General features: G+C 42.5%; 1 protein-coding gene across 3 annotated transcripts in view; it reads left to right on the top strand.

Moving 5' to 3' along the window:
- Positions 1-12,614, top strand: part of ahi1 (Abelson helper integration site 1) — a 249,179-nt gene that overhangs the window by 214,315 nt on the left and 22,250 nt on the right. For all 3 annotated transcript variants that reach the window (XM_048531564.2, XM_048531565.2, XM_048531563.2), the window contains one exon: positions 10,872-10,937. In XM_048531564.2, coding sequence (XP_048387521.1) covers positions 10,872-10,937 — 66 coding nt within the window. The remainder of the gene's footprint in view (positions 1-10,871; positions 10,938-12,614) is intronic.

The raw sequence follows: 12,614 nt of genomic DNA, 5'->3' as shown, positions 1-12,614 counted from the left end.
CTGAAATTCCAACTGCCTTTCCATCTGTCCTGGACTGTGTGGGGTTACAAGCCACTCTGTGCATAGTAACATCACTGCGGCTACACACGCAGGGAAGCCTTGGAGTTAAAATCTTTGAAGCAAAATACTGCAGATGCTAAATATCTGAGATAAAAACTGAAAATTCTGGAGAAACGCAGCAGGTCTGGCGGAGGAGTCGTATTGGATTCAAACATTAAACTCTGTTTCTGTTTCCATAGATGCTGCCAGACCTGATGAGTTTGTCTGGCATTTTCTGCTTTTATCTTATCCTGTGGAAAGGCAAAGGTCAGGGATGGGGGCAGTGTTGACATTTTATTTGCACTGTGCAATCATTGCATGATGCTTTATGACAAAATCCATTAACAATGTCAGTAGGCTTTGTGGGGCCAGTCATTGGGTTAAATCGTTGCCAGTTACATTGCAGATTGTGAGATTAGGACAATAGAAAAGACGTTACACTTTGTGGGGAGATCAGTGACCATGCTGATCTTTGGTACTGGCTGAAACCCATGGAGCAGGGGCAGAGGATTTAAAAACGTCTTATGAGAAGCTACAAATTCCGAATAAGAAGTTTTGAGTCCTGTGTCTGCAGTTCCAAGGCTTTTTCATGGATACAAGCTGCCATCTGGCTGAATGTTCCTTGTCATTGTGGGTACCCATTCAAAGTGGTAGGATGTGTACAACGTTTGTTTGGCAATCAGGAAACCTTGGCTGACCAAAATAAACAGGGAATTTAGAATCTCAGTTCAGGGGACTGATTCCGAGCTGGCTGGCCACAGCCAGTGTACTCTGCACCAGCAAATAAAGGGTGACTTGGTGACAGGATACTGGCCTCTGTGCAGTTATTTCACGAGACTTGCTGAAGTTGGCATTTGCCTGAATGATCAGCTAAGTTGTCACATCATTCTCAAAAGCACTACGCAGGGTAGCCAGAAAACTGCTTCATGTAATGTTTCTTTTTCCCAACATTTGTTCACATAGATGCAACACTGTAAAAATTCAAATAGTGTATTGCAGATGGTGGAATTTGAATTCAATAAAAACTTGAATTAACAATCTAACATAAGAACTAAGAACTAGGAGCTGGGGTAGGCCATCTGGCCCCTCTAGCCTGCCCTGCCATTTAATAAGATCATGGCTATTTTTTTGAGACTCAGCTCCACTTACCCGCCCACTCACCATAACTCTTAATTCCTTTACTGTTCAAAAATTTATCTAGCCTTGCCTTAAAAACTTTCAGCAAGATAGCTTCAACCACTTCACTGGGCAGGGAATTCCACAGATTCACAACCCTTTGGGTGAATAAGTTCCTCCTGACCTCCATCCTACATCTACTTTCCTTTATTTTGAGGTGATGCCCTCTAGTCCTAGTTTCACCTGCTAGCGGAAACAACCTCCCTGCCTCCACCTTATATATTCCCTTCATAATCTTATATGTTTCTATAAGATCTCCCCTCATTCTGCTGAATTCCAATGAGTATAATCCCAGTCTACTCAGTCTCTCCTCATAATTCAACCCTCTCAACTCTGGAATCAACCAAGTTAATCTCCCCTGCACCCCCTCCAGTGCTAGTATCTCAAGTAAGGAGACCAAAACTGCTCACGGGACTCCAGGTGTGGCCTCACTATACAGCTGCAGCATTGCCTCCCTGTTTTTAAACTCCATCCCTCTAGCAATGGCAGACAAAATTCCATTTCCCTTTTTAATTACCTGCTGCACCTGCAATCCTACTTTTAGCGATTCATGCACAAGGACACCCAGGCCCTTCTATACAGCAGCATGCTATAATTTTTTACCATTTAAAACATAGTCCATCTTGCTGTTATTCCTACCAAAATGGATGACCTCACACTTATTAACATTGTACTCCATCTGCCAGACCTCTGCCCACTCACTTAGACTGTCTGTATCCCTCTGTAGACTTTCATTATCTTCTGCACACTTTGCTCTACCACTCACCTTAGTGTCATCTGTAAATTTTGACACACCACATTTAGTCCCCAACTCCAAATCATTATACATAAATTGTAAACAATAGTGGTCCCAACACTGGTCCCTGAGGCACACCACTAGCCACTGACTGCCAACCAGAAAAACACCCATTTACTCTTACTCTTCGCTTTCTACTGGTCAACCAATCCTCTATCCATGCCAATACAGTACCTGTAATACTGTGCAACTTTATCTTATGTAGCAGCCTTTGGTGTGGCACCTTGTCAAATGCCCTCTGGAAATCCAGATACACCACATCCACAGGTTCCCCATTGTCCACCATGCAAACAATGTCCTCAAAGAATTCCACCAAATTAGTTAAACATGACCTACCCTTCATGAACCCATGCTGGGTGTTCCCAATGGGACAATTTATATCCAGATGTCTTGCTATTTCTTCCTTAATGATAGATTCAAGCATTTTCCCCACTACCGAAGTTAAGCTAACTGGCCTATAGTTACCTGCTTTTTGTCTACTTCCTTTTTTAAACAGTGGTGTCACATTTGCTGTTTTCCAATCTGTGGGGAACACCCCAGAGTCCAGTGAACTTTCATAAATAATTAATAGTGCATTTGCTATTTTCCCCATCACCTCTTTTAGTACCTGAGAAGCATTTCATCAGGGCCAGGAGACTTGTCTGTCTTTAGCCCCCATTAGCTTGCCCAGCACTGCCTTCTTAGTGATATTGATAGTTTCTAGGTCCTCACCTGCTATAACCTTCCTGCGAATAGTTTTCAGCATGTTATTTGTGTGTTCCACTGTGAAGACTGACACGAAATAACTGTTTAATGTCTTGGCTATTTCTTCATTCCCAGTTATTAAGTTGGCCTTCTCATCCTCTAAAGGACCAATGTTTACCTTCACCACTCTTTTATTGCCTTTTTTATATTCTGAGCTAGTTTACTCTCAGAATCTATCTTACTTTTCTTTATAACTTGTTTTGTGGCTTTCTGTTGGCCTTTAAAGATTTCCCAGTCTACTAGTTTCCCACTACTCTTTGCTTTTCTGTATGCGTTTTTTTTCAATCTGATACTTTCCTTTATTTCATTAGACATCCATGGCTGGCTCTCTCTTTTCCAACAATTCTTCGTTATCACTGGAATATACCTCTGCTGAGCACTGTGAAAAATCGTTTTGAAAGTCCTCCACTGTTCCTCAATTGACCCACCATAAAGTTTTTGCCCCCATTCTACCTTAGCTAACTCCCCCCTCATTCCTTCATAGTCTGCTTTGATTAAGCACAGGACATAGGTACTGGATTTAACCTTCTCACGCTCCATCTGTATTTTAAATTCAATCATACTGTGATCGCTCCTTCTGAGAGGATCCCTAACTGTGAGATCATTAATTATTCCTGTCTCATTACACAGCACTCTAGGATCTGGGATAGATCGAGGATAGCTTGCTCCCTCATAGGTTCCATTACATATTGCTCAAGGAAATTATCACGGATGCATTCTATGAACCCCTCCTCAGGGCTGCCATGACTGAACTGGTTTGACCAATCGATATGTAGATTAAAATCCCCCATGATAATTGCTGTACCATTTTTACATGCGTTAGCTATTTCTACATTTATTGCCTGCCCCACTACTATGTCATTATTTTTTGGCCTATAGACATCAGTGACTCCTTCCTGCTGTTCCTAATTTCCACCCAAATGAATTCAACGTTTTGTTCAGTAGAAACTATATCATGTCTCACTACCTCCCTGATAGCATCCTTAAATATCAGAGCAACACCATCTCCCATACCTTCCTGTTTGTCCTTCCGAACAGTTTGATACCGCTGCATATTTAACTCCCAGTCATGACCATCCTGTAACCATGTCTCTGTAATGGCCACTAAATCATACCCATTTGCCATGATTTGCACGTGAACTCATCCACCTTGTTTCGAATTCTCCAAGCATTCAGATAAAGTGCTGTTATGCCAGTTTTTGCATCTTCTTTTTGGATCCTGTTGCCTCCATTACTAACAGCTCTTGAGTTCTCCTTCCCTTTCACTTTTTCCCTAATTTTCAATGGAGTCAAAGCTTCCTCGTTGCCTGCTAACCTGCTGCTTTACATTACAGTTATTGTTGTTCTCCCTCTACACTCACTTCTCCCTTCCCCCTACTTACTAGTTTAAAGCCCTGTTAGTCACCTTATTTACCATTTTCGCCAGAACACTGGACCCGGCCCGGTTCAGGTGGAGTCTATCCCAGCGATATAGATCCCTCCCATCCCAGAACTGATGCCAGTGCCCCATGAAAGGGAAACCCTCTTTCTCACACCACGCTTTTAGCCACAACGATCATGCAACTATTACCAATTGTTGGAAAAACCCATCTGGTTCACTCATGCCCTTTAGGAAGCAATCTGGCACCCTTAACCCAGCCTGGCCTTCATGTGACTCCTGACGAACAGTAATGTGGTTGATTCTTAGCTGCCCTCTGGGCAATTAGAAATGTGCAATAAATGCTGGCCTATCCAGTGACACTTGCACCCCGTGAATGAATAGAGAACCTCAGGGAACTCCTAGATTTTGTATCCAGGAGCTAATATCTGACAATGCTTGTGAATTTCAGTCTTGCCATGCTGCAGCTCAATGCCCAGTCCACCATTTTCTACAGACCTTCCTTTGAGTCTAGAACTTCACAGGACAAAGATCTCTTGACACAAATCCAGAACTGTTGCATGAAAAAGGGATAGCAGGAACTACCGATGCTGGGGTATCTGTGATAACAAGGTGTAGAGCTAGATGAACACAGCAGGCCAAGCAGCATCAGAGGAGCAGGATGGCTGACATTTCGGGTCTGGACCCTTTTTCATTCAAGGGTCCAGAGCCAAAACGTCAGCTTTCCTGCTTGCCTGATGCTGCTTGGCCTGCTGAGTTCATCAGCTCAACACCTTGTTATCTCTATGTTACATGAAGAACTTGGTTTTGTAACTGCAGTGTATCGTGTATCAATTTAAGTACAAAGTACTTGTGTGGAAAATAATAACCACCAAAGATGTTTGTGGCCAATGTTGTATCATCCACTTAGCCGTGTCATTACTTGCAATCTAAAGTGGATGAATATTCTTGGCTGCCACCTCATGATAACTGGTTAATACTAAGATTGTAGAACATCAGTCTGTTTGTTCTTGTGAGTGAGTCATATCACACACACTAATTCAAGCACACACACATTCTCAGCTGAAATGGCTCAATTTAGTTTCAGTGTCAGTACTTACTGTGAGTAAGCACTTCCACTTATGGGGAGATTCCTGGAATAATACCTATGATGAAGATATTTCCCAAGAAATAGCAAGAGTAAAGGAAATGTGGTGTTAGTGAGAGAAAGGAGGTGTTGCAGGTGAAATCTGAGGTTGATGAGTACAGAAAAAAGAACAGGAGAAAAGAACAAAAAAGGAACCAAAGCAAAGCAAAGGGCATTCAAGGAAGGAAGCCCTGCATTATGGTGGCCTAGTAAGAATAAGTAGCCAGGAGTAGACACCAGTCAAGTGCGAAGACTGAAGGGGTTATATTCTACTGATCCAGTCAGCTGTAACTCTTATGAGCAATCGGACACCGAGTGGTTATTTTCTTATTGTAATAGCTTCCTCATGCTCTCGGATCTTTCTCCAAAAATAGTATTTATCTCACATGATTCTCAACAGAAGCTGTCTGACGCATTTCATTTCTTCTTACATTTACTTTAATATTCACTAGTGTCATAGCCTCCTTGTCTATTTCAGCTCACTTGTTCGACCCCAAACATTATTATCCTTCCTACCCTCACATTGGTCAGTTATTCCAGTCCGAGGTAAACATGGCACAGCAGCTCTCAATTCTTCCTTCCTCCAAAGTTCTTTTTCTGCTGTGGAAGTGTCAACAAACAGTCTGGTCCAATTTACCATTATCTTCTGGTACTGATGGGTCCACTCTGCAGCTGCAGTTCTGACTTTTGTGGGATTCAAACCACCTCATTTGTCTTGCACTTTTACTTGTGCTTAACTGCAACATCCCCTAGCTGGAGCTGTTATCTCTGTACATAGAACATAGAACAGTACAGCACGGTACAGGCCCTTCGGCCCACAGTGTTATGCCAACCTATTATCCTACTCTAAGATCAAACTAACCTGCATACCCTACATTTTACTATCATCCATGTGCATATCCAAGAGTTGCTTAAATGTCCCTAATGTATCTGACTCCACTACCACTGCTGGCAGCGCATTCCACGCATCCAGCATTCTCTGTGTAAAGAACCTATCTCTGACATCTTCCCTATATCTTCCTCCAGTCACCTTAAAATTATGCCCCTTTGTGATAGTCATTTCCACCCTGGGAAAAAGTCCCTGGCTATCCACTATATCTATGCCTGTCATTATCTTGTACACCTCTATCAAATATCATCTCTCATCCTTCTTCGCTCCAATGAGAAAAGCCTTGGCTCCCTCAACCTTTCCTCATAAGACCTGTCCTCCTGTCCAGGCAGCATCCTGGTAAATCTCCTCTGCGCCCTCTCTAAAGCTTCCCCATCCTTCCCATAAAGTGGCAAATTTCATATGCTCTCCACATTGCCACTCATGTTTTGATTCCACAGGCTTAAGATTTGCTGGAAAGGCTATTCTATGGCACCAAAATAGGAAATGCTGAAAACGTAAGCAGGTGGTCGGGCAGCATCGATGGAGAAAAAGAGTTAATGGGCTGAATCCTTTTTTTGGCTAAATGTCAGTTTTGTCAAGTTGAATGGAGAGGTTGTCCTCGTGAGACCTAGTCAGTTTTCTCACAGCATCTCACGGAACTTGCATCATTAACTAACTACTATGGTGCCTCTTTCACCTGATGTGAGCCCTAAGTTTTTTATTCTTTTTCATGTGGGAGGTGGGCATCGCTGGCTGACTGGCATTTATTGACTGCCCCTAGTTGCCCATGAGAAGGTGGTGGTGAGCTGCCTTCTTGGATCACTGCAGTGCACCTGCTGTGTGTTGATCCATAATGCCATTAGAGAGGGAATTCCAGGACCCAGAGACGGTGAAGGAATGGTGATATATTTCCATGTCAGGGTGATGAGTGCTTGGAGAGAAACATGAAGGTGGTGGTCTTCCCATATATCTGCTGCCCTTGTCCTTCCAGATGGAAGTGGTTGTGGGTTTGTAAGGTGCTGTCTGAGGACCTTTGGTGAATTTCTACACTGCGTCTTGTAGATAGTGCACACTGCTGCTACTGAGTGTCAGTAGTGGAGTGAGTGGATACTTGTGTCCAGGCAGGAAGGGAATATTCCATCACACTCCTGACTTGTGCCTTGTAGATGGTGGGCAGGTTTTGGCGAGCCAGGAGGTGTGTTACTCACTGCAGTATTGTTTACCTCTGACCTGCTCTTAAAGCTATTGCGTTTATGTGGTGAATCCAGTTGAACCTGTGGTCAATGATAACCACCAGAATGTTGATAGTGGGGCAGTAAGTGATGGTAGCACCATTGAATGTCAAGGGGTGGTGGTTATTGTCTCATATTGGTGATGATCATAGCCTGGCATTTCTGTGGGTGCAAATGTTACTTACCATTTGGCTGCCCAACCTGGATATTGTCCCGAGCTTATTGCATATGAACATGGACTTTTTCAGTATCTGAGGAGTCACCAATGGTGCTTAACATTGTGCAATCATCAGCAAATGTCGATTGTCAGGAAAAAACAAACCATCTGGTGTAATAATGTCCTTCAGGGAAGGAAATCTGCCAACCTTGCCTAGTAAGTCACTAAATTCAAGGGCAGCTAGGGATGGGCAATAAATGCTGGCTAGCCAGTGACACCCACGCCCTACGAGTGAATAAAAACAATTCCTAGCATTTGCCCCAGACATGTCAGAAAAGGGAAAATTAGTGGCCTGCTTTGTGGGCAGGAACCTGGAGGCCCTGGTGGATGGTATGGTGCAAAGGTAGGATGTCCTTATTCCCCAGGAACAGCAGAGGAGGCCACAAAGCTAGATCATGACAAATTGGTCTGAGGTTGTCCCCGGGTGAGTGCGGTCGCAGCTACCTAAAGCAATGTTGACTTTCTCCAATCTGCCAGCATAAGTGAAACCATCTTTTCTGTCGTAGCTTGTATTCTCCCTGTCCCTGCTATTGTACTACCTCTCACCAAAACCCAGGTTTTACCACTTGAACTACTGCCTGCAACATTTCCCTCACTGACTGCCTCATTCCTCAAGGAAACCAGCCCACACAGGGAAGAAAATGTCCTTTCAGATGGTGGACTGCCTGAACTCTAACCGTTAAGAAGAACGGATCCTGACTTTAACCATTCCGAGCAGCTGACTGACTGTGTCCAAGCCCCTAGATTGGCATCAGTAGCCAATGACTTACTGTGTTTGGACTTCCAAGTAAAGACTGACTCCCTTGACTTGACTGAGGACTCTTGACAGCCATGAGAAACTTCCTGGCTTTGTGTCCATGTTAAGCAGCTCAGCAGTATTGAGAGTGTGGAATCGCTTGCTGAGCGAGAAATGCACAAAAGATGAGGCAAAACAGGAATGCTGTGAGCATCCATGTCCAGCTTGTGAATTGGGTGCATGCCCCTGAGCTGCAGCATTATTACAATGATGATTGCCATTGCACCCCAAGGTGCAGTTTGAAGTGCGAATTATGCTGTTTGTGGATCAGCGATATGCTATGAGGATTCTTAAAGCTTGGCACATTTCAAATGTCTGTGAATGTGGGGTATTTTTGGCCAGCGCCTGTGGACCATGCCTGAAATATTGGTGCCTGGTATCCAACATCAGGGTCCTTTGGAGTAGAAAGCTGAAATCACCAGGCACCCGCTCTAATTTCCATGTCTAGAATTCTTGGTGTCTGGCTTGCTCCTAGTGGGTGGTATATTACTAATGGGAGTTCCTTCTAATTTTCTGTCCTGCAGTGAGGGCCTCTGAGGTATGTGCGTGGCAACGACCTCTGTAAACAGATGTCATTGCCACAATCGGTGTGCTACTGCTGCTCACCATGTACGGAAGCTTGAAGCAGCTGTTCAGGCATGCAGCCACACAACTTAAGGGGAACGTTATTAACAAGCAATAATTGCCCTCAATAGACAACACACTGCTGCAGAGTGAGAATCTCCTCTTGTCGACAGAACCTTATTAAAAGGTGTAGCGTATTGTTCCTGTGTGAAGAAAGGCCTCGCCGAACTTTTCACGCAACTCTACCACATTTCTCGCTGTAGCCCACATCATTCAGACCCTGATAAAATTCTACCCCATGTTTCAGATTGTTGACCTTTCACCAGAGTTCAGCCAGCGGTCTGAAGTGCTAACAAATGCTGCCTGACGTGTTCAACGCTTGCAATGGTTCTTATTATGTGCTCTGTATGAAACAAATTTTAGAAATCCATGTCCACATAAACTGCAATACTTTATCATAAAGTCAAATCCATACAGCGTCTAATTTAAAAGACTGCAACCACCCCTCTGAACTGCATAGAAGTGTCAGTCTTAATTTCTGTTTTGCAGTGGGCCTTTTACCCACAACTTTCTGTCTCAGATACAACAGTTCTACTTACAGAACCACAATCAATATAAATATATTAGAGAGGGTGCAGAATAGATTCCAGGGACGAGGAACTTTACTGTAGATTGGAAGAGCTGAGGCTGTTTTCATTGGAGAAGAGAAAGTTGAATTAAGGTTTGATACTTTGCACAGTATCTCAAGGCAGTCTGGATATGGGATGGTCAGGACTAGAGGTAACAGAAATTGAAGATCAAACTCCAGGACATGGCTATATCTAATTCTGTGAGAAAATCATTGCAATGCTAATTTTTTTGCCATTTTTTGAAATTTTCTTTACCAAATGTAAAGATACAGAAAATTAGGGAAATAAACCAGATTGACTAACCGTTGAGCAGTATCCAATTGTGTAAAAAGTGTTTTGGATTCCAGTTTCCACAGGAAGGAAATACATTTCAAAGATGGATACATTGCTGACTAATGGCTACAATATAGGGGCCAGTCATGTGTGTAACCTCCAGGAAAACATTTAATCACAGTTGGCAAATCTATCGGAACAGTGAGAAAGAAATTGTTCCTGTTGGCGAAGGATTTGGAGCCAGAAGCCATTGATTTAAGCTGATTGGCGTAAGGAAAAATGTTTTCACATAGAGAGTTGGCGGAATTAGGAATGCATAGCCCGAGAGAAGACAGTAAGGACTGCAGTTGCTGAAAGGCTGAGTCATTAGATGTGAAGCTTGGAAAACACAATAGGTCAGACAGCATCTGAGGAGCAGGAAAGTCAATGTTTTGGGCCGAAATCCTTTGTCAGGAGTGCTATGCTTTTCCAGCTTCACAGCCGGAGAGTATGGTGGAGGCAGGTTCAGTTGTAGCTTACAAAAATATCATTCACTGAAGAGAAAAAAAAATTGCAGGGGTCCCAGGGTAAGGGCTAGTGAGTGGTGCAAAGTGAATTGGTTTTGGTACTGATATAATGGACTGAATGGGCTCCTTCTGTGCTGTAGTTATCCTAACATTTTGTCACCAATGCATAATGCAATATATATAGTTTTGGATTTGAGGGGTGGAATTTTGGTTTACCATATATTCATGGAAGATCATGATACTGTTTAATCCAGGCTTATGGAAAGATTCTTCTCATTTGGTGATTGAACAAAAAAAAACAAAATGCCCTTTAAACACAAGGTTCAATTTTTTTTGCACTAATATGTACAACATTTGAATAAATTTAAAACATATGTGATACACTTAATTACTAAAGTCTTCAAAAGGAAGAAAATCTTCTTTATTCAATATGAGAATATTGTATTAAGATAGCCTGTAATTAGCTTTGTCATATCCCTTAGAATGTACAGTGTATCTTTTAATGTAGCTTCCCTTTTCTTTAGACTTGTGAGAAAACTATATCTTCAGTCAAAGTAGAAGCAGATTCTGATGCACCTGTGGAAGAAACTGTAAGTAAACATTTGCACTTGTGAGCAGTTATGTTTTTGTATTGTTCCAGCCTTAAACTCTTGCTAAAATTAAGCTTCATCATTTTGTCTATGTAATAATTAACATTTTCAAAAAATGTGACTGATCACCACACATACTTTTCCGCACATGCATTTTAACTCCAGTAGATAAGAATTGTCACACAGATGCTGAAATTTTAGTAACTTATTTAATCTTAAATTGGTCCCACAGTATTATTCTTTGCTCGTAAGTTCAGCATGCTAACTCAGGAAGTTAGCAGAAAATATCCAGTAGCCTCAAAAAGGCCGAGCCAACCCAAAATGCTGTCACCTGAAATGGAAATAGACCTGCAGACTGTGTAACAAGTTGGCATTATAAAAATGGATAGGAACTTCAGGTTGCAAGTTAGACTGTAAATACACCAGACATTCCATGACTTGTAATTGAAAAAACATTCAAGGCAATAAATGTGTGGCTTGCAACTTTGTCCAGAATAGCAATTACAACAGGATTTGTTTTCTAAATTTAAAGACATTTCTCCCTAGTGAAATATGGATGTTTGAAACTATTTGATTTGTTTTCCAATAATTCGACAGTTTTTTAAGTTATTGCAGAAAGAGGTAAAGGCATCATTGCATTGAAACCTTGACCCACAAAACAATGGGACAGGGTTCCATTGAAAGGTAGAAACCTGATCTGTTTTTCACACATTTTTGGGCAGAACTTTCCTGGTCCCACTGTGGAAACCTGAGAGATAGGTGAAGATTGATGCTAGGAACATATAGAAAAACCCTGTATGGCTGGTGAAGGAAGCATTTGGTATGCTTGCCTTTATTGGTCAGTGCATTGAGTAGAAGAGTTGGGAGGTCATGTTGTGGCTGTATAGGATATTAGTTAGACTACTTTTGGAATACTGCATTCAATTCCGATCTCATTGCTACAGTAAGGACATTGTGAAACTTGAAAGAGTTCAAAAAGATTTACAAGGATGTTGCCAAGGTTGCAGGGTTTAAGTTACAGGGAGAGGCTGAATAGGCTGGGCCATTTTCCTTGGAGCATTGGAGGCTGAGGGTGATCTCGTAGCAAAATCATGAGGAGGATAGACAGGGTGAATAACCGATACCTTTTCCTCGGCTTGGGGGAGTCCAAAACTTGTGAGCATAGGTTTAAGATGAGAGGGGAAAGATTTGAAAGGGACCTGAGAGGCAATTTTTTCATACAGAGGGTGGTGCGTGTATGGAATGAGCTGCCACAAGAAATGGTAGGGGTTGGCACAATTACAACATTTAAAAGGCATCTGGATGGGTATATGAATAGGAACAGTTTAGAGGGCTACGGATCAAATGGTGGCAAATGGGACTAGATTAATTTAGGATTTCTGGTCGGCATGGATGAGTTGGACTGAAGAATCTGTTTCCATGCTGTACAGCTCTGTGACTGAGATTGTAGACATGTTCGCCGAGCCTGTGGGTTTGAATGCAAATGTTTCATCACCCTGCTCGGTAACATCATCACTCTGCCTCCGGTGAAGCATCGGTGTTCTGTCCCACTTGCTATTTATGTGCCTTGGTTCGCTGGGATATTTGGTACTACTTCTGGTTCTGTTTCTCAGTAGTTTGTACACGGGGTCTAATTCGTTGTGTTTGTTGATGGAGTTCCGTTTGGAATACCAAACC

Source organism: Stegostoma tigrinum, chromosome 4 (genome assembly GCF_030684315.1).
Source record: "Stegostoma tigrinum isolate sSteTig4 chromosome 4, sSteTig4.hap1, whole genome shotgun sequence".
NCBI classification, from domain to species: Eukaryota; Metazoa; Chordata; class Chondrichthyes; order Orectolobiformes; family Stegostomatidae; genus Stegostoma; species Stegostoma tigrinum.
This window is presented reverse-complemented; position numbering and strand designations above follow the sequence as displayed.